The sequence below is a fragment of the Phacochoerus africanus genome, chromosome 2 (genome assembly GCF_016906955.1).
Source record: "Phacochoerus africanus isolate WHEZ1 chromosome 2, ROS_Pafr_v1, whole genome shotgun sequence".
Taxonomy (NCBI): Eukaryota; Metazoa; Chordata; class Mammalia; order Artiodactyla; family Suidae; genus Phacochoerus; species Phacochoerus africanus.
Genome location: NC_062545.1, coordinates 8,649,944 through 8,672,561, shown reverse-complemented (window position 1 = coordinate 8,672,561; position 22,618 = coordinate 8,649,944). Strand labels below are relative to the sequence as shown.

Below are 22,618 nucleotides of genomic sequence, written 5' to 3'. Positions count from 1 at the left end.
AAGCAGTTCCGGGAGGTGGAGCACAAGGGAGACGTGTGCTCTGTCGCACTCAGAGCAGTGGCATCTGACAGTTACAACTGGTAGTTCCCATGAGCCTCTCTTAGCCTGTAGAATTTTTTTTTCTTTTTTTTTTTTTTTGGCTGCATCTGTGGCATATGGAAGTTCCCAGGCTAGGGGTCATTTTGGAGCTGCACCTGCCAGCCTACACCAAAGCCACAGCAACTCAGGATCCGAGCCGAGTCTGTGACCTACAGCACAGCTCACAGCAATGCCGTAACCCCAGCCCACTGAGCAAGGCCAGGGATCGAACCTGCATCCTCCTGGATCCTAGTCAGCCCTTAACCCGCTGAGTGGGAATCCTGTACATTCTGTTTTCTGCCTCTCCTCTCCCCTCTCTGTCTCTTGGTGGAGAAGCCACTTCCTTGGCCCCGTGGAGCGTTCCATGCTCTGAACTTGCTCGTGGTCTCCGTCCTGCGTGATTGAACACCTTTCTCCATCCCTTTATTTCTGACAGACTCACAGTAGGTCGAGAAGCTTCTCAGAGTCACTTTTGATGGCGAAATGCCTCACAGACCAAGCTGCGTGCTTGTGTCAGGAGCTGCCAGGAGGTCTCTGTCTAACGTCTTTGCTTCACCGCCCGCCCCGCCCCTGCCCCCGCCTCAGGTGATGCAGTTTGGAAGGATCGACGGCAACGCGTACATCCTGGACTTCCAGTACCCCTTCTCGGCTGTGCAGGCCTTCGCGGTGGCCCTGGCCAACGTGACGCAGCGCCTCAAATGAAGACACTGGATGGGGAGAGAGGCCTGACGCAGACCCACGGCCCGGTGCCCGGGGACCGAAGCCAGGGCAGAACTGGAAACACCTGTCGGGCCCAGGACAGGGCACTGACCCTCCATTGTTGCTTGTTTGGGCTTTTATTAGCCTTTGTTGTCCTTCTTCTTCTTCTGTTTTTTTAAACAAAAGCGAAACACAGGAGAGCTTATTTGGAAGCAGAGGGTGTGAGGCAGCTGGAGCTCTTTAGGGAGCACGGTCGCCGTGGGACTGTCCTGCTGGGTTGCTCGTGTCGGCCTCAGGACAAGGACAGCCTGGCGTGGGCATGGCTCTCACTCTCCACAACATCTAGCTCGCATTATTCCTCCAACACCACCACTAGTGTAAAGAGGAAATCCTTAAAAACACGACCAAAAAATCCTGAAGGTACAGGTTCTCGTGGGGACAACATTTAATCCACACATAGTATGTATTTCCCCCAGAGATCACTTGATTAATGAAGGGTCTTTTGGCAGATGCACTGCGTTTGATTCAAGTAGGCTTTTTATTGGGGGTGCTACCACCAGGTGCACATACGATTTGCTCCCAAGGATTCAGGGGGGGGGTGACTGGGGAGGAGGCAGGCCTGCCTGGGTGTCTCGGGTGGCCCACGAAGTGTGACTTGAAGCAGTGCAGGGGCTCCGCTCCTCTTCAGAGGATGTTGACATGGGAGATGCTGCTGGTTTTGTACTGTGTCAGAACTCCGCTGGTTCAGTGACGGTTCAGTCCCGATGACCTGGGGGAGCACTCCGGCGGGTGGCAGGGCAGCGATTTCCTGGGTCATGGGCAGCCGTCATCCCCTCTCGCTGTCTGATCGGGAGCCGGGGCGGGGATGTTCTCTTTCCCGTTAGGTAACACTGTTCTCTGCTTTCTCTAAAAAGCCTGACAATGCTGAGTTGAAATCACTCCTTTCCTCTCTTTGGCTGTATCAAAATTCACTTGACTAGAACTGTTTTCCAACAGATTAGAAATGTAGCCGAACACGTTAAGCATTTGCCAGAGTGTGAAAAGACAAGTTATAATCACCTCTGACAGGAGCCCCACAAGCTTCTCTACCAAAAAAAGAAAGAAGGAAGGCAACGTTGTTTATCAGCTGTACAGACTGTTTAATACGGAAACACACCCCTGGGAGAACTCGGTTAAGGGTACACTACCTAACGCCGGTGGTTACCTGCCCTTTGTTAATTGCAGAAACAGAAACAAACGCCACCCGAGGTCGTCTTCTCCCGCCCCGATAACAAGACCCAGTTCCGAGGTGGCAGGCAGTCCTCTCTGCGAGTGGTCTAGGGCAGGAGCACAAGGACTGTCTGCTAGCTTGGGCCCTAAACGTGGATTTTGTGTGAAAGCAGGCCAGTGGGAGGTACTGCAGAAAAGTATCCCCCCACCACCAATTTTTAATCCCTCACTGCGGTTTAAAAATTAGAAAAGAGACAGGCCCAGAGCAAGATGGCCTCACTTAAGCATTTGCTCCAGACCCCAAAGAAACCCAGGTAAGGTGTGAAAGTTGGTGAAACGCATCTCCAGCTAATACCAGAGTTGCCCATTTTATATGTGAAAACATTGAACCTGATTCTTTGGCGGGTAAATTTTTCCAGAAAGAATTTAGCAGTGCATTCAGAATTATATAATTCTTTTATATGAGTTTCTGTAGCTTAATATGATGTTTCAGTGCTTATTATTAGTTGTGCAATAATGGTTATAGCCTATTTCTAAATAATTTAAATGCAGTTCCCCTGTTTTATTGTTCAAGAGTTAATTATTTATCTTGCTTTAGTAGTTTTTGTAGGAGTTATTTCGTTGCTATGTTCTGGTGAGTTACGCCCATTTTATTATTTATTTAGAAAAATAGTATGTTTGTAACGACTTATTTGGTGGCAGTATATTTTGCTGCAAGAAATAAAGAGGATATGATAGAAGGTTTTTTTTGCTGGACAATTTGTAACGTGTTTTAATTGGGGAAAAAATCCTATTAATCCTTTAAAAGTAACTTTTTTTTTGCATTCTGTGGTATGAGTTATATACAAAGGAGAAGGTTTCTTTGAGATAACATATCCTAAAGTAAGATTTCTTGTTCTGTTGGAAATTTTATTTTTAATTAAAAATAAAACATGACATGAAATAAGACTTAGGAGAACAATAGCAAAGAAAGCAATGATGAGTTACACGTGTCGATGTTTGGAGTTCTGATTAGTTTTTGAGAGACCACAAAAGTGTACCTTTTAGAACTTTTCTTAATGAGAGCAAATATAGAGGGGAATCCTTGGGATGAAAACTATAAAAGCACGTGAAGAGAAAGTTGGTGTTCTTAAAAAAGTTATTAACTAAACTTGCTAAGTTCCGAGCACACGCCCCCCAAAGCCCTTTTCCCCACGTGGGGACAGAGGCCCGCCTCAGAGGTTTTGCTCACGTGGGAGTCTGCCCTGCCCAGCTCCGTGCCCCAGCCTGAAGGAGGGGGCAGTCTCACATGCCAGCCAGCCAGAAACAGCTGTCTGCAGTGGTTGTAGTGCAGCGTTGTCTCAGTTAATGGTGAGGTTTTCACTTATTTTAAAAATTGTTTTCATCCATTCAGTCTCAATTTAATACTACTGAAGTCAGTACTTTAAGCAGCAGAGTTTGACATAGTGTTTATTAGCAGCAGTTTATGAATATTAAGATACCTCATTGAATCTCTAAAGATAAAAACATTAGCCCAGTAAATAGTGACAAAGAATTCATGCCTTTTTGAGAGAGGCAGTATACTGACAAACATAAAATTGTCTCTCTGACAGTTTAGAGTGCTCCTGTTGCAGCTCAGTGGGTTAAGAACCTGACTAGTATCCGTGAGGCTGCATCTTTGATCCCTGGCCTTGCTCAGTGGGTTAAGGACCTGGCGTGGCTGTGATGTAGGCCAGCAGCTGTAGCTCCAGTTTGACCCCTCGGCCGTGAACCTCCATATGCTGCAGGTATGGGCCTAAAAAGAAAAAGGAAAAAAAAATTTTTAATTTAGTTTAACCTCGTCAAACAAAAGGCACAGCTTTGAGAAAAACTGGTTACCAAGAAAGCGGGAAAATGTCAAAGCTCTGGTGGCAGAGTCAGTCTCAGGGTGTGCAGTATTTTTCATCCATGGCTGTTGCTTCCTTGTCCAGTGGCCCATGAGGGCATATGCGAAATCGCGTGATCAGAGTGGAAAGTCAGGTGCCCAGGATCAAGCCGGCTCTGCCTCGGGCCTCCATTTGTCCATCTGGGAAGTGAAAGCACAGCCTGGACGATCTTCTAAACTCCTGTCGTCCAGCTCAAACGGCCTGAGGGCCTGAAACGTAACAGTTCATATTCCTCTTCACAAACTCAGAAGGTAGGTTTCGACACATTGCCCTTTGTAGAAAAATATTTTCCTATATTAACGAGCTACCTACTGAATGTAAACCAGTGCATTTAAAATAATATCCTGGGAAGGTTCACTCCTGGAAACAAATGCATTTGGCATCATGTTTGTTCTCATAAAATTATGCAAAAGCACCGATTCCAGGTAAGACAGAGGCGCCTCCGCATTGGTGTGCCCTGCTCGGTGGACACCCTTGAGAACAGCCTGAAAACAGGTCTCCTCTTGCCCTAAAGACCGTGGAGTGGGTTGAAAAGAGAGCAGGGGGTGTCTGCCTGGGCTGGCTTGGCTTGAGCTCCGGCGCGTGCTGTGCAGTGTTAACACCATCTTCATGTGTGGGTTTCTCGAGAAGGAACCCGTGGTGTCGGCACGTGGGCCTCTACCATTTGGCCAAGTCAGTGGTGGTGAACAAAGTCAGCTGAGACAAAATGTGTGCCAAATGTTGTCGGAGTCCCTGGGATTTTGAAACAGCTCACAACCCAAAACTCTTCGCCATTGTTCATTTCCTTATCTCTGGCTGATGAAACTCTGAAGGCTTGGGCTTTCATTTCTTTGGCTTTGTGCCGTTTTCTTGTAACTTCTACCTATATTTTCTGTTTACAAGTTCTCTTAAAGGGGAGAGGGAGGGTTCTAAGATCTCGTTGTTTATTGTAGATGAAGTTTCTTTGGGGTTGTAGAAAAGCATGGGTTATGCGTTTGACTGAAAAAGGCACTGTGTTATTTACTAAAGGGGTATTGTTTTTGCATTTGTTTACAAATGCATTATTTTGGTACTGTAAATATGGACATAATTTCTGAGTTTATTACTCCTGGCATTTTTTCCCCCTCTTTTCCTAACTGTAAGTGCGTGGTGCACAAGTCCCAGGCCAAGCCAGACCACCAGCGTGTTCTTGTCCCTGCCTCGAGGGCGGGTAGCGCTCTGCTTCGTGTGTCCAAATCCCTCTCACGTGGATTTGTTTGTCTTTTAACTCAACATCCTGCTTTGCTTTACTTTCCAAGCAAAATCTGTTGAGATTCCTGATTTGCATATTCTAACGAGTTCACCCTTATTTGCTTCTCGTCTGTGTAGCTTGTGTATTAGAATGTGCAGGAGGTATTCTAGAAGGCTTAATGGTTTGCATTCAAAATGACGTTGTTTGTCCAAATTTTTTTCTGTCCTTATAATTGAGATGGATTAATCTTATCTTTTCTTGATGATTTGAAGTTGTAAGAGTTGTCCAGCTGTTGCTTAATAAAATTTTGCAGATTAGAAAAAAAAAAATCAATCACTTGTGTGCAGAATTCAGATATGGTCCCGAGTCCTTTGAGAAGAAATTGCCTCTCCTTTGGCCCAACCCACCCTCTAGTGGTTCTCTGATCCCTGGGTTTTGCCACCTGTTGCTCTTCATCTGGGGTCTTTATCATCAGTGCTCCTTCTGAGAGGTCAGATGTTGTGCTGATTTCTTATCTGTTGCTTTGAGTTTGTGTGTGTTTGTTTTTTCCTAAGAGGACCTGATTCACGATGCTTCTGTCATAGCACCTACAAGATCTAAGGTGCTAAATACCTTAATGCTATTCTTTGCTACCTTGTAGCAGACTTAATAAAACCACAGTTTGAGCAGTTGCACTGCACGTGCTAATATAGCTGTTAATAGTTAGTGTGTTACTAAGAAGTCTGCATGCACCTTCTTGCTCTGCCCTAGAATTCCCTCTGACCGTGAGAGGGAGGCAGGGGCTGGGACTCATCTGTGAACACTGGTTCCTGTGCACATTTACCAAACTACCTGTTTGGTTTCTTTTTTGGGGGGAGGGGGATTATGTGACATTTTTTAAATTTTTTATTGTATATAATGATTTTTATTTTTTTCCATTATAGCTGGTTTACAGTGTTCTGTCAGTTTTCCACTGTACAGCATGGTGACCCAGTTACACTTACGTGTACACATTGGTTTCTTCAGAGATAAAAAAATAGATGTGTCACTCAGGCTTTAAGAGACAGAGAACCAAAACACACTGTCAACTCTAACAAATGCTAATCATTAGTTAAGTTTTAGAAAAATCATAGGACTATAAATCTGTGATTTAAATAGCAATAGTCATACAAACCTAACCGATCTGAATTTTGTATGAGTCAAAAAAGATCTCATTTTACTATGAAAGTTTGTGAATTTCAAGTTAATATTCCTTATATTTTCATCACTTAAACCAGGTAGTAAGGAGACCTGATCAAAAATAAGCCCCTTCCTTCCTCACCGCCACCCCCCTGCAAAAAATCAAGGGACCTGTCTGTGCTGAGGACCGAGATAGAAGTGGGCTCGCCTTCTCCGCCAGCCCAGCCCCACGGTCAGCCTCGGGGCCATTCAGTGTGAGATGGTGTCTTCAGAAGTAATTTGTTTTGAAAGTATGAAAACTTGGCAAATTCCTTTCCTTCTGCAGACGTATTTGAAGGGGATGCATTCTGCTTTTATTCTGGTGTTCAGTGTTCTCTTCCTGGTAGTGTTAAGAGAATAGGAAATCAACTTAGCTCTCATTCCCTGGCCCCCAAAGCTCACCACAGAAGAGAAAGGGCTGCCTCACAAGGTTTGCATCGCGTGTTTGGAGAGTGCACGGCCAACTCTCCAGACTCCGTTATAAAGAGGATACCTTTTGCCTGCCTTCCCTTTCAGAAGAAAATTGAAGCTTCGAGAGGTTGAAATAATCCCCGGATTCCAGAGACAAAAAACCGATCCTGAAATAGAATCGAAGATTTCTGGGTCACCTTAATGACTAGACCTAGTTTATTCCCAGCTTCTCACTCGGGTGTTTCATAATGATTTGCCTGTAATGAGCTCTGAGCTACTTAGTCATCGCCCGTGAAGAGGGGCAGTGTAGGTGGGCGTCCCCCACCCCCACCCCCGCCCGTCAGCAGGTGCAGTCATCCTCTCGATGGCAAGGGTGCCTCCCTGTTCCTGGGTTGTCAGAAGACTGAGCAGTTACTCACCCAGGCATCACAGGGAGCAGTCTGTGTGAATGTGCTTCCCTGCACGTTTTATAAATAGACTGGGTCACTTCGTTGTACAGCAGAAATGATCACAACCTTGTAAATGAACTGTGCTGGGAAAGAAGCTGCTTCATCTGCTGAAGAAAGTGAAACCGTGCGCATGGAGAACACACTCACTTCATACGTCGGCCTGGGGTTCCTGCTAGAGTAGCAGCTTCAAGAAGTAGAAGGTCCGCCGGCATAGAAGCAGGACCCCGCGGGAAGCTGAGACAGGCGTGGAAGCAGTCTTTCCTCATCTCTCTTCCTGGGTCCCTGCCTTTGCCACCATTCCCTCCACGGGGGGCGAGCTCTCCACGCTCTGGCTGACGTCAGAGCCGTTCCTGATGCTTCGCCAGTGGGAGCTTTCAGTGCACTTGAAGACTTGTTCCTTGCGACCTTGTTGTTGAGTCAGACTCCATGGGAAATTATAAAACTGTAGCAGAGAGTGTATCGAGTTTGTCTTACGGAGAAAGAAACCCGAGGAATTTCTGGAACCTAGCCACCGTTCAGGACAGCGGGCACAGGCTTTGCCATGTGACGTGTCTGTTCCTTCCCTCAGGGTGGTAGTCAGAAGTTCAGAGAGCCTGTGTGTCCTTCGGTTCTTGCTCTGCCCCAGGCGCCCTCTGAGCGCAGTGGTTGTGCAGCATGTTCACCGCAGATGCAACAGTAGCTCCCGCCTCCCCTCCCCCTGCAAACACGGGCAGAGCTTGGATGCTGAAGGCTGGCCGCACGGCAGTGTCTAGAACGCTCCTCGGGTTGCCTTCTCTTCGTCAAGGCCGTTGTCTTAGTCGTCTCCACCACCCCAGCTACAGGCGCAGAGAGAACCTGGTGGCCACTCTCTGCGGCTGCTTCGAAGCAGAGGAAGTGGCCAGGCCTGGCCCCGTTCCCCACCGTGCACAGGGGACCAAGGGTCGCCAGTCTCCGTTTCCTTTGGCCTCCGGCTCGTTCAGGCACTATTGGGGCTTCTCCTTTCCCGCGAGTTAACCCCCCAGGTTGTCACCCTGAAGGCCTTCCGTGACCAGCCTGTCAGACTCTTGCACCTGATCCAGTGGTGGGTGCTCTCCCTGATGTTAAGAGGAGAAGCCCTTTAATCCTGAGTCCTGTGCTTCCCACGTCTGGTATCAGGGACCCGGGCTTTCCAGTGAGACGTCTTCTTTCCCTCCCTGGAAGGAGGCCAAGCGGCCCAGACACCCCAGTGCTGGAGCCATGGGCCTGTGGGGGGCCCCTCTGAGAAGGAGGATTGTCCCTGCGGAATTCCTTTCTTTCTTGGCAGGAGCACTGAGTCCCGGTCACACGTTCCTCAGGTCCCTGCACTGGACCAGGAGGCTCTGAAGCCCTCAGGTAGGGTTTCTTAGCCCTGAAGTTTGACTCTCTTAAGTCACAAAAGAAAAACACCTCTCTGACGGAAAGGGATCGTCTCCACTCAGCCCATTAGAATAACCAGCGTCCAGCCGTGTGCAAGAAAGTTCCATCAGCACCACAAGATTCGTTTGAGGACGCTGGACCCCAGGCCCGTGCAGAAGGCAAGATGCGGTCCAAGCTGCGGAGCGCTGGGCTTCCAGAACTCTGGGGGTCTTGGCCTCCTCAGCCAGCGGAGTGGCCTCCCCTCCCCCTGGCCTCCGTTTCCATCTCTTCCCACCCTCCGCTCTGCGAGGGCCTTGGGCCGAGCATCCCTCCTTTCCAGCAGCTGCACCTCTGGGCGGGCGCTGAGCCCCTGGGAGGCTCTGCGAGGACCTTGGACCGAGCCGCCGAGCATCCCTCCTTTTCCAGCAGCTGCACTTCTGGGCGGGCGCTGAGCCCCTGGGAGGCTGAGCCTCACGACAGGCTTGTGAGGGCATCGGCCCGTTTCCCCATCAGTGTCCCCAGGAACCTCTCAGACTAGACCCCTCCAGCTCCTGAGAACATCACATCCCCCAAACCCACTCGGTTTCTTGCAGGTAACTCCCTGGGTGGATTCCGCCGCCCGTGGCTAGAAGCAGTGACAGTAAAACGCCTCATTCTGTTGGGGTCCGTGTGGCCGCCCTGCCCTCTAAGGCCTGTGAGAGGCACAGGGTGCCCCAGGCAACCTCTTACTGTGTGTTTCATGATGTTAGTCTCTCCAGGTAAGTGTTATTTATCCATGTGGAATAAAGAACTGGACCTGTATCAGAAAACAGAGTTTCAGGAGTTCCCACTGTGGCTCAGTGGAAATGAATCTGACGAGGAACCATGAGGGTGTGGCTTGGATCCCTGGCCTCGCTCAGTGGGTTAAGGATCCGGTGTTACTGTGAGCTGTGGTGTAGGTGGCAGACGCAGCTCGGATCCCACGTTGCTGTGGCTGTGGTGTAGACTGGCAACAATAGCTCCCATTAGACCCCTAGCCCAGGAACCTTCACATGCCATGGGTGCGGCCCTAAAAGGCAAAAAAAAGAAAAAAAAAGAAAAAAGAAAACATGATAATGTTTTAAAACCAGCCAGATACAAGTGCGTCTGTACCAAGAGACTTTTCTTTGGCGCCTGGTCCTTTCCCTTAATCCTCAGAATACTGTAGAGACACAGCTGAGGGTAGCGTCCATAGCTGAGGTCTCCTCTCTGACCAGCACAGCACAAGGCTGTTCGGCTGTGTTACAAGGTCAACGTGCCACCAACAACTCAACCCCAGAAAAGCAGCGAGTTCTGCAAACCACAGTGGAAGAGTATGTTGTTGCGACGTCATAACTTCCTCTTCACAAGCCCTCCATGGGAGGTTTGGTCCCAGTTAAGACACAGGGACATCAGGAGAAATTGCTGAGTGACGGCTCCAGGCCGGGTGGTGTGGAGGGAGCCGGGAGCAGATCTCAGAGCAGCCAGACCAGCGCTCCTCTTTGGACACGGCTCCCATGGAGCTTCAAGAGGGACAGAGGACAGGCACCATCTCCCCAGCGAGCAGAAAGCTGCCCTTCTGGGGAAGTGAGGCCCAGGCCAGAGCCCGGGGGCGCCGAGAGCTGTCCCGGACACCGGGCTTCCCTTCCTCTCTCATTTATGGCCGGCTTCCCGTGAGGGACATGATGCTTCAGAGACCTGGGTTCATCTGGGCCAGGGCCCTGACTGGGACACCTCTGCGGGTCAGCTGACTTGTCGTCGGAGAGCTTGAGCTCCCACAGGAAAGCCCTGCATGGGTGTGGGGGAAGGAGAGGGGGCAAGGGGTCTCTGGCCAACGGGAAGAACTAGAAAGGACAGTATCCCCGGAATTTTCCAAACCAGCCGCCCTCAGAAGAGGAAGAGAGTTGACCTTCACACCTCGCAGGTGGGCAGATAGAAGAGACAGGCCTAGCCCATGCCCTGTGCCCAGAGGTCTCCTCTAGGCCTCTTTGTGCTGTGACATGTTCCAGGCTTCACTCCGTCTTCTCCTAGAAGCGGTGAAGGGAGCTCCCCAGGTCCGCGGCTCCTTGCCCCCTCAGCCCCGCCCAGACCTGGTGCCTGGCACATCCCTTTAGGGGGTGCTGTGTGCCATGCGTCTTGGGAACTCCAAGGTTACAGGTAAAGGATGGGGGCACCCCAGCAGAATTTGGGCACTGAGACGCAGGCGTTTTTCTTGGAGACAGTTTAGAAACATTTAGAATTCTAAAGTATTTGTCTCCTCAACAGACTCAGTGTCATACGTATTTAGGCTCTGTGCGCCGTTGGATGAGAGATGCAGTTGAGACCAGACTGGAAAGCCTTTGGGAAGGGCTGGGTCACAGCACACTCTGGGCACAGTGACAACCTGGACCTGAGGACCAAGAGAACCCCTGGTTGGGTGTGTCACCGGCCAGGGCCTCGTGTGAGGCAGCGTGGTGTGGCGTGAAGGCACTGCTACCAAAGCTGGAGGGTGAGAGAGCTCATCCTGGATCTGTCATCAAAACGGCATAGCCTCTTAGAGAAGGAGGTTGGACTAAGCACTCCCCTAGGCACGTGCCACACTTCCCAGCGGCAGCGCACACCGATGGCAGGAAAACAGGCTTCCTTCCCGTGAGGTTTTCCAGAAACATCAGTGGGCTGATGTGTTGTGCACGGTGGACCACCAAGAGGAGGAAATGCCAAACGTTTTTGCTCTCAGAATCCTATTTTAAGGGGGCATCTTGTAGGACCCATGACCCAAGGAGTAAATCTAATTGGAGAAATTGGACTGGATGTTCTGCAAATTCTTCCTGCCCTCAGAGTTCTCTGCGTCTGTGAATTTACTGAAAACTTAAGGAAGTTTTCTTTTCTCACTCTTCTGCTAGAATAAAAGATCTACTTTGCTTCTGCTCAGGTAGGCAAGAGACCCTTGCTCGACTGTGAAGTATGTGTGCCAGGCTGCACAGCTGTAGAGTTGTGTTGTGTTCACAGAAGCTTAGGCACGAAGCGAAGCCGAGAGGAGCAGAAATGAGCTCTTGCCCAGCACGGCCTGCCCAGGTGCACGTACTTCGCTTGTTTGATTTGCAGTGACGACTCACGCAAATGCAGACTTTCCAAAGACAGCTGAGATCAAGGATGCCAGACTCATTCTGACTTAGCTCATCTTCTGTTCCTAATTAAAATTGGCTGTTTCTGTCTCCAGTTTGATTGAAGGCCCTAGACATCAGCCTTCACTCAGTTTAGAGACGAGAACCACTTAGGGTCAACCAAGCATTCATGTGGGTTGAAGCCAGTGGACTGCACCAGGCACAGGCAGCGGAAGCGGATCCGACTAGGAACCATAAGGTTGTGGGTTCGATCCCTGGCCTCGCTCAGTGGGTTAAGGATCCAGCGTTGCCATGAGCTGTGGTGTAGGTCGCAGACACGGCTCGGATCCTGTGTTGCTGTGACTGTGGTGTAGGCTGGCAGCTACAGCTCCGATTAGACCCCTAGCCTGGGAGCCTCCGTATGCCGAGATTGTGGCCCTCAAAAGACCAGAGGGGGAAAAAAAAAGAAAGAAAGAAATGTGATAAGCAGAACTCGCACTAGGTGGGTGGGTGACTTACAAAGTGAACTCTCACAAAAGACTCCTTGCCATTTCACTTGCCAAACACCAGCCAGAGACTAAGAATATTCCTCTGACCTGAAAGTCAGATAGCACATCATGTTCCCTAGGACCCCCTGAGGGCTGGCATCCACCTGGGGACTCCCTGAAGGGTAGGGAGCAGCTGGTGGCCACCAAGGGGTGGCCTGATGGGAAGGGACTGGACCTCACTGTGTGTTCCTGTTCCTGGGAGGCTCCCAGCCCTTGGTGAGGACCTCCCCAGGAGAGGCCAGGCGCTGAGGGTCCCAAAAAGACCACTAGATACTGAATTGTTCCCGTTGATTCCAGGCAGATGGCCCAGGGATCCGGGTTGCCTCATGATGAACTTGGAAGTTCTTCTGTTTCTTTTGTCTGTCTTTAATGGAAATAAAGATCAAGTGATGAGAAGTAAAGCCAACTTATCAGAGCTTGCTGTAACAAAGGACAGCCATCATCACTGCCATTGGCAGAGACACAAAGGCAGACGGAGGAGCAGAAAGGCTTCTGAGTGAGGAAAGGGGTGGCTCAGGGGCACCCCGCTCAGGCTACGGGGCAGGGAAGCTGGGCGCCCAGCCAGATGCCCGGGACCCATGTGACTGTCTGGGGCTGCCTCGTTGGCTTTCTCTCGGGAGAACCATCAGTTATTAGTCAAGTTCTGACTAACTGGAAACAACTGGAAGCCCATGGGCTCCCAGGACGGCTTCTGGAGATGGCAGTGAGACGTCCTGTAAGTGTGAGAACAGAAGGGCTTCCCGGGATGGTTACTGCAGATGCAGGTCAGAGGTGGTTTTATATACGTCCTGTCACTATTCATGTGTATATTCAGTCTCAAGTTTAAATAAGCAAATTTCCAGTTTTCCTGAATTTTTTTGGCCATACCCTTGGCATGTGGAAGTTCCCAGATGAATCTGCGACCTGTGCCTCAGCTATGGCAACACTGGGTCCTTAACCCATGGCAAGACAGCAGAAGCTCCTGGTTTTCCTGAATTTTATCCTAAGAATGAAATCAACCTACACCCCTAAGAAATTGTAAGTGAATTGACATTAGTAAAAAACAGCTTGCAGTTGTGCAGTTACATTTTTAAATACATAAGAAGTGCTGTCCAGAGAACACGCGTCCTGCGCAATCTCTAATTGGCTCGTGCAGCCGTGGGAAGGGCCTGCTGAGCCCCAGGCACGTTCAGAATCCACCCATGGTCAAGGGAGAGCCATCCTGGGAGCCGCGGGGAGTTATGTGAGAAAGATAATTAGAGAAGACTCGTTTTTGTTTTATTGCCTTAGTTTGCCCTCAAGAAACACGGAAACAGTCCCTGCGGTGCTCCTGGTGAGATCCTGAAAGCTTTGCCATGTCTGTGGCCAAGTTGAAACAATGATTCTCGTCCCTGATGGAGATTAGTGCATGGACACCCAGCTCAGCCGAAGCAGGTCCCCTGCCTCTGAAATGTCTGAACAGGATTCTCCCATCTCGCAGCAGCCCGTACCATCCCAAGGAGGAAGGTGGGTTCTGAATCCCACTCGAGTGGGGGGCGGCGGGGGCGGGGGGTGTCAGCAACTTTGAGAGAGCTGAGCAGCACTTGGGTATTAAAGCCAGTGTGTTCTCAGAAATCCTCGGAGCATCTATGGATGGGTTCCCTGGCCACCCCTGCAGGCCTCTCAGAAGGGGTGCAAATGCCAGCGACAACTTCATCGCAAGTCTGCCTTCTCTTCTCCCTTTGGAGTCACCCAGCCTGCTGGGGGCGCTCGCTCTCCACCCCGCAGGTCCTGTGCTGCCTGGCCCTGTCTCCCTCCCGATCCCCTCTCGGAGGACAACACTTGCAGCTCCAGGCTGACTGCCGTGACCTGCTGGTAAACGTTTAACCACCAGCTCTCCAGAAAGCAAACCTGAATGCATAAGTATACGCGCATAGTCAGTGTACTTGGCAACGGTAGAGAGAAAGCACAGCGCACAATTACAAATGATACAACACACAGCACCCCATTTCAACCCCACACGGCCAGCCGAGTCTCACAGGTGCTTGTGTGGAGTTTTGCCAAACGCTTGCATCTGTGACCAACCTGTGACTGCAGCCGACAAACGAGTGTGGTTGTGGCATGAACACTGGCCGAGGTCCTCATTTACGTTTGTGAGCAAGACAGATGTGAGACAACACAGGCGTAGGTTCAGGACAATGTCCGAACCGGACCCGAACGTTAATGACATGCGCAATTGCTGTGCTAAATTGGAAAATAATTTCCGAACGCTGGAGGAAATTTTCCTCAAGCTTTCACACTGTTTACAGTGTAAGGGCCGCTGGCCTGAGACATGCCCAAGGCGAACTGCGTTTCTACATTGTCTCCATGGTTCTCTCAGGTCAAAACCAGAATAACTCCCGATGTAGGCTTTTTGCTTGTGTTCATGGTGTAATTATTTCGAGCAACCATCACGTCACTGACCGTGGACTTTGAGATGCACAGTAAGTAGCAGCCTGATGCCGCATAATGACTGTGTTTAACAGTCAGCTCCCAAGATTCCTGAAAATCTCCCCAGCGGCTGTCAGGAGCTGTGCAAACCCCCTCCAGCATGTCGCCGGTCACCTGCGTAGCTTTTCAGGATGTGGAACAAGCCCAGCCTCGAATCCGATGGCAGTGCAGGGGCTCTTGAATCTTGGGATGATAAGTGCTTCACCCAAAGTTACTCAGCTGGTAGGTTCAAGTAAAGATTTTTTATTCTTTCATGAATTCAGCAAGTGTTAACGAAGCGCCTACTACGTGCTGTAATCACTGTGATTCCTGTTGAGACCGGTCGTCCCAGCCCGCCTCCCAGCGTGGATGCCCAGCTAGTTCTGTCTCCTAGACTCTGCTCCCCCTTCCCTCCCGGGTCCGCTCATCCTCCGCTCAAGGCCTGAGTGTTCCGGAGACCAGTGGAGGGTGCCAGTGACCAAGCGGCCTTGCCCACTCCTCCTCCTCCCACAAGAACACACCGCCAGGTCCCATCCATTCCTCCTCCCAGAGCCCTCAAGTGCCCCCACGGCTCACCTCTGCAGCCTTGACGCTGCTACAAGCCCCCATGACCGCCCGCCTCGGCTGCTTCAGGAGCCTCCTAGCTGGTCTTCCGGCTCCCTCTGCTCCAGCCCACTCTCCACTCTGCAACCAAGGTGATTCTTTAAAATAAGACTCCCTGTTTCAGTACCATTTCTCAGCTTAACAACCGTCCAATGGTGGAGGGAGGCACTGCCTCCAGATCCAGCCTGCTCGGGTGCATTGCTCGCCAGCTGGGTAACTTGGGGCAAGATGAAGCAGCAGCTCTGCGTTTGGTCCCCCACCTGCAGAAAGAGGAAAATCTAGCGCCCGTCGGATAGAGGGCTTGGAGGGTTAAACCCGTTAGCAACATGAAGGGCTCCAAATGCAGCATCCTCGCCCCCATCTCTAGGATGAAGACAAAACCCCCGACCTGCGCCTGACTCTCGTCCAGCCGCTGCTGCCAGCACCCTCTGCACTGCTCTGTGTCCCAGAGCCCAGGCCTCTCCACAGGCCTCTCACCACACCGGCCTTCGCCCAAGCCCATCTCACCACCCGCCACCCCTCCCCTCCCCCACCTGGCTTCACCTCTGCCTCAGTAGATCCTCAGCACTCTTTCAAGACCTTGTCTGCAGCAAAGCCTTCCTTCGGCCCTAGTCTAGTTCAAGTCTCATCCTGGGCCTGCAGATCCCATGTCCCATTGTACTCACACACTGATAAGGACAAGGACATAACAGGTCATGTCCTGTCTACACTGTGGACTGCGTGAGAGTGCCCAGTGCCTTGTAAGCTACCTGGAACGGGGTGGATGCTCGGTATATAGGGAATCTGCATGGTAAACAGGACTTTTCCAACTCTATCCAATCACTTGTGATAAAACATGATAGAAGAAGTGAGAAAAAGAATGTATTTATGTATATATAACGGGGTCACTTTGCAGTACAGCAGAATTTGACAGAACATTGTAAGTCAACTGTAATGCAAAATTTTTTTTAAAAAATAAATGAAGTGGACTTTTCCAAGATCCATTTGGATCTTGAGACCATCGTAAGCAATGTTTCATTCAGCAAAATGCCAGTGTGAGTTAGAAAGTTTGGCTGCACACCTAGATTTGCCTAAAGGAAGCGTTTGGTGTCAACTCTTTCCCCCAACACTCCAATTTCCCCAAACTGCCAAGAGCCCTGCTTAGCCTCTGCCAAGGGCTGAACATGACAGGAAAAGAACAAGTAACATTCTGGGGGTCTTCTCAGAGTGCTTTACCCCGTAGGATTACTAGCCGTTGTGCATCCTTAGCTCCCCAAGACCATTCCTCGGGATTCCAGAGGGTGAGCAGCTCTCACACTTACTGAGCATCTGCGGGGCCAGGACGTCTTTGCAGCTGCTTCACGTGCTTTAACTCTGTCCTGCCAGGAGAGACTTGTCCAGAGAGGAGTTCAGCTTCCCAAAGGGAAACCTGAAAACCGGGGCGGTTGGGCTCGCTGAGACACAGCAGTTCTTCCCTCCTGGGTGCCTCCCGCAGAGGCCTCAATATGTTTTGTTTGTTTTAAGTCTTTACCAGAGAAAAATACTAAGTAAATTGTTACATATGGATGGGGAATTCATTGTACTAGACTCTCAGTTCCTGAACGTAAATAAAACTTGGCACCCAACACCCAGAGCAGACAACATCTTTTGAAACAAAAGTTGAACATTTATAAAAATTGATCATCTAGGAAACTGTAAAGCAAGTATCAACAGTTTCAGAGGATCTGTACCACATAGGCCATTTCTGGAACACAAAGAACTTGAGGTATGAGTCAATAATGAAAGAACAGATAAAACTGTCCAAATATTTGAAATTTTGAAATGCATTATAAATAATCCAGAGGTCTAAGAAGAACTGTATGATAATAAATAAAAACTGTATGATAATGAAAGGCCATGAAAACAGTACTTGGAGATAGACTTATACCCTTAAGTGCTTATTTTTACATCAGAACAAAACCTGAAAATTAGCAAAATACACATCTTCAAACATTGGAGAAAATAAGAACGGAAAATTTTTTTTTTCAAGAAAAAAGCAATGAGGATAAGAACAGGTGTTAAGTAACACAAAAACCAATAATACATTTAAGAAGAGAAGCAGTGGCTCTCCCTGTGACCTCTCCGTGCCCCCCTGGCTCAGCTGACACCCTTCCCTCTGAGCCAAAGCCGCTCCTGGGCTCAATTCCATTCCCTTAAGTTATACTGACCATCTTCCATCAAGGATTCACTGGCCCCAGAGGAAAAGTCTACGAGCAGCATCGTCTTTGCCCTCCTCCCAGGTCCCTGTTCCCCTCTCTGTCTAGTTCTGCATCCCAGGAGACCGACACCTACAGACTGCAGCACGCAGCAGCCTTGATCCCTGGCATCCTGCCAGGTTGGTTTGGTCAACGGGCGGCACGGGCATGGGATTGGAGGCCAGGGGAATATACATGCATGAGGATGACTGCCTGTCACAGCCCTAACAGCACTCTTGTCCTTACAGGGTGTCATCGTCAGTGGGCTGCGTGATGATGCTAATGGCATTGGGGGAAAAGAGCTGTATCGTAATGGAACTGCGGTAGCTCAGTCTCCAAATACAACCAGCTCTCAGTGGGTACCTCCATGCAGACTGTACCATGTATAGAGTAAAAGTGAAATCTCTGAAATCAGACATACCTGGGCTCAAATCCTGTTCCTTGCTGTGGAATTACGAGCAGATACTCAACCTCTCTAAACTTTGGTAACTTCAAATTGGCTGTAATAGTAGTAGCCACCTATGATGGTTAGTTTTATGTGTCAGCTTGGCTGGCCAAGGGGTGCTTGGATTAATCATTATCCCTGAGAGAGGATTTCTGGATGAGTTAGTATGGAATTGGTGGACTCAGTAAATTGCCCCCTTTCCGGCGGGGTTGGGTATCATCCAACCCACTGGGGCCTGAATGGGACAAAAGTCAGAGGAAGGAGGAATTGGCCCCTTTGTGTCTGTGTCTGTCTGAGCTGGGATACCTCAACATCTCTAGGCCTCAGACGGGGACTTAACCATAGGTTTCCTGGTTCTTGGGCCTTTGGACTTGGATGCGAATTACACCACCAGCTTTCCTGGGTCTCCAGCTTGCAGATTGTGGACTTTTCAACCTCCATAGTCACATGAGCCAATCCCTCATAATAAAAATATATATAATTGGTTCCTACTAGTTCTATTTCTCTGGAGAACCTGAGTAATACACCACCTCGTAAAACTGTTGTGATAACTGAGTAAGACAATGCCATCAAAAGCTTTTCACAGCATCCGGCACACAGGAGATGCTCAATAAAATCGTCTGTTATTATAGTTGGTAATAAAACTGCCATTAACAGTGTATCCAGGGAAAGGGATTTTGCGTTGTAGCTCAGTGGAAACAAGTAGTAAAGGTAAAAGCATGACATTTTTCTACATTTAAGGACCTCAAAAAAAAAATTGCATTCCATGCTTCCTTTCTCAGATGTCTCCTAGAAGATACATTCCACCAATAGAGAGAGACATGGGATCCAAAGATCAGAGGGGAGAGAATTCCCAGGTTGATGGTGAAGAGATGACTTAGATGATAGCTATGCACCAGGCATGGGGCAACCAGTTCACAGCTGTTCAGGAGGCAAAGAAAAGATGTCACAAAGATGGAAACTGATAGAGTGAGTCATGTGCCTGAATGGCTTAAGAGCAGAATTAATTAGACAAAGGGCGGGGGACCAGAGGTTGAATTAATGATCGGTATGGGGAAACTAAACAATAAAAATACAATTATTAATTCCAGCGAAAATAAAATGTACAGGAAAGAAGAAGTAATTACAGTATACTATATGGCTCAGGTGTGTATAACCTTTTCACAGTTGTAACATTATGTACATGCACGTGGGTACATGTGATATTTTATTTAGTATCTGCAGCTCTTTGTGGTAAAAGAGGTAGCAAGGTAGATTAGTACCCCACAGTGCTGGAGCCGGAAGACTTGCCTTGTTCTCTAGAGGCTATTACTGTTCGGGGTGGGGAGGTTAGGCTAGAGAAGCTAGGGGAGAATTCTGGGAGAATTTTTAAGTGTTCTGGGTATTTCTGAGGTTAGTTAATATTTCCCCTAATGATAAGCTCTCCACTGCAAGTCATAAAGTAATTGAGATATGGCATATGCTAGTCTCATAATCTCTTATTACATTACAGAAAACGAATCTGCATGTGTGTTTTCTGAAGGATGTCTTCTTAGCCGTGCCTCCCTGTATTTTGGGAATAGTGAGTTCTTATCTCCTTCCTTTGTCCTGAGATGATTAAATACAATGCTCACATTATTGCATTAGGGCTAAAAACCTAACTGTGTACAGCGCAAGATGGCCAGAGGTTATGGGAATATTCGCAAGACCTGACTGGAGAGCTTGACCAGCAGACAAGAAGTTGTTCCAAAATGTAAAGGAGGGAGGAAGTAAAACCTGATGATAAAGAGCAAGGAAAGGTGGGTGAAATTCGAGCATAGGTAAAGGCAGCACTAAATATGGGAATTCTGAGAACATCTAAATGTGAGTGGTCTTTAGACTCACCTGAGGAGCTCTGAAAAATACAGATTCCTGGAAACTATAATTTAGATTCAATAGTGTAAGTTGGGCCCCCAAAATGCATATTTGTAAAAGGTTCCTCTAGTGCATAGATCAGCCTCACACGGAAGCATGTCCTGAGTCCAGGTGGAGACACACTGACATGGTCTGGAACAACTGTTTCTCCACTTGCTATGGGCAGTAAGTAGTCCCATGGAGGACGTGTTGATTTGTGAGTTTTATCCACCAGGGTTGAGCTTTCGAGAAGATGAGAAACTCCTTCGCCCAGACTTTTTTTTTTCTTTTGGTGGCTGTAGAAGGTGTGGGAAGAGGTATCTTATTTGGTCACATTAAAAAGATATTATGACATAACTATCGCTTAAAATGTTTTTGCATCAAGTGGAACCCAGGAAGAGGGACCGCTTTCCGGGAGCTGTCCGTGGTCCTGAACGCGACAGCCGCCTCCAGCCTGTGACCTCCCCCCCGCCCCCCCCGGAAAGAGCTCTCGGTCCATCCCCGGCCCCATTTTCCTTTCTGCTCTCACCTCCGGTTTCTTCCTTTTCCCAACACAGGCAGTAGCGAGGGTGGCCCTTTATATTTGCGTCCTGTGCGGCAGGTGACCTGGCGTTGGACTCCTCCACCGCCACCCCGCCCGCTCCTTCTCCCTCTCCCGGGACGGCAGCTGATGGGTGCGCCCCCCCCACCTCCTTAGGCCCCCCTCGGCGGGGCGGGGCGGGGACCCCCCCATCTCCATCCCCGCCGTCCCTGGGGCCGGCTCCCGGTCTGAGCCCGCCGGGCCCCACCTTCCTCCGCGCTCCTTCTCCTCCTCCGCCACCTGCTTCTCGCCCTCCTCGGTCCCGCCCAGCGCGCTGGCAGCCGGCTCCCCGGGGCTGGGAAGAGAGGGGGCGAAGGAAGCCACACAAAGGGCGGGGCGGCGGGAGGAGGGGACCCGGGCTGGCGAGGACGGCGGCGGCGGCGGGCGCGGGCGGGCGGGCGCGGCGCGGGCATGGACGCCGAGTACCCGGCCTTCGAGCCCCCGCTCTGCAGCGAGCTCAAGCACCTGTGCAAGCGGCTCCAGGAGGCGTACCGGGAGCTGAAGGAGGACCTCACGCCTTTCAAAGATGACCGCTACTACAGGTCGGGCCGGCGGGGGCCGCGCGGCCGAGGGCGGGCCGGGCTGCGGGGCTGCGGGGCTTGCGGGAGCGGCAGCGCCGCCGGGCCGGGGGCTGCCCGCCCCTCCTTCCCCAGGGGGCCTGCGGCCGTGCTCCCCGCTGCGCTCCGGGGCCTGGCGGGTGCTGTCCCCGGCCGTCCCCTCCTCCGGGAGGGCGCCGAGCCGCGGGGAGCGGCGGGGAGGGGGCGGCGGTTCCCGGGATTCGGGCTGCCTCGCTCTCGCTCGCGTTCCAGGGGTCAAGGGCAGCTGTGGGAGCTGAGGTCAAGGGCTGGTTTCCATTCCCTGGAAACCTAAACTCGAATCCGGAGAAGGGGACCCACGGGGCTTTCGTCTTTGCTTTGCTCCTCCCTCTCTCCCTTCCCTTCCTGTCACTTCCCACCCCACCAGCACAGCGACGTCCCCCCCCAACCCCCCCACCCCCACTCGTCAGTCCAGCGTCGGCGGGAGGGCCTGGGCCTCGGGGGAAATCTCTGAGGCTGGGCTGCCGCTCAGGGTTGGGGGCAGATGGCCTCAGGGCTAAGCAGCCATGGTGAAGATGCAGGGGAAGCCATACACCAGAGCCCCGAGGAGCTCTTGATTGGGGCTTGTCTTTGTTCCTCTCTGTCTCCCTCTCCTGTAGCCAGAGTGAGCGCTGTGGGGGCTGCAGTCCCTTGCCTGCAGGCAGGGCACGCGCCCCTTCCTCCCTGTGCTTGGCTGTCCTGCTGGGAAATGACGTCCATTGCCAAGGGCTGGACTTACCTGGTGTGTTGCATGTAATGAAAGGGCCCTTCAGGAGTCTGGAGACTGGAGCCTAGAGTGATTTTGTTCCTGCCTAGCTCTGTGACCCTGAGAAACTTAATTGCTAACTCTGCACTTCAAGCTTCCTCAGCTTTAAAATGGAAAGCTGGAACGGGAAGGTTTGTTGGGAGGTTTGTTTAAGGTGAATGTTCTAGTGATGATTCAGTCTGCTTACGGATGGCAGGTGTCTGAAGTGATGCTAGTCATTTTTGTGCAGTCCACCCTGGGCTAATAGTCTTCTGTACATCTCTGCTCAGAACAACATGTGTCACACCTTTCATCGGGTATTTTTTTCAAAAGCCTCCTGACTTCCCAGGGGCTAATCAGCAATATACTGCTGACCAATCTATCAGTCACAAAATGATTGAGTGGAAAAGCCCATTTAAAAAAATGTAGGGGAGTTCCCGTCGTGGCGCAGTGGTTGACGAATCCGACTAGGAACCATGAGGTTGCGGGTTCGGTCCTTGCCCTTGCTCAGTGGGTTAACGATCCGGCGTTGCCGTGAGCTGTGGTGTAGGTTGCAGATGCGGCTCGGATCCCGCGTTGCTGTGGCTCTGGTGTAAGCCTGTGGCTACAGCTCCGATTAGACCCCTAGCCTGGGAATCTCCATATGCCGCGAGAGCGGCCGAAGAAATAGCAAAAAGACCAAAAAAAAAAAAATGTAGGGAGTTCTTGTCATGGCTCAGTGGAAACTAACTCGCCTAGGATCCATGAGGATGTGTGGGTTTTGATCCTGGCCTCACTCAGTGGGTTAAGGATCCAGCATTGCTGTCAGCTGCAGTGTAAGTCACAGATGAGGCTTGGATCTGGGGTTGCTGTGACTGTGGCGTAGGCTGATGGCTGCAGCTCCAACTCAGCCCCTAGCTTGGGAACGTCCATAAGCTGCAGGTGGGCCCCTAAAAATAAATAAATAAAGTAATAACAAGATCATTGGCGTTCCCGTTGTGGCGCAGCGGAAACGAATCTGACTAGGAACCATGAGGCTGT

General features: G+C 50.5%; 1 protein-coding gene across 1 annotated transcript in view; it reads left to right on the top strand.

The window, feature by feature from the left end:
• The window catches only part of TULP4 (TUB like protein 4), a 239,609-nt gene extending 236,883 nt beyond the window's left edge, over positions 1-2,726 (top strand). The window contains exon 16 of the mRNA XM_047769838.1: positions 664-2,726. Within this exon, the coding sequence (XP_047625794.1) occupies positions 664-780 (117 nt within the window). The 3' untranslated portion in view covers positions 781-2,726. The remainder of the gene's footprint in view (positions 1-663) is intronic.
• The last annotated feature ends 19,892 nt before the right edge of the window (positions 2,727-22,618 follow it).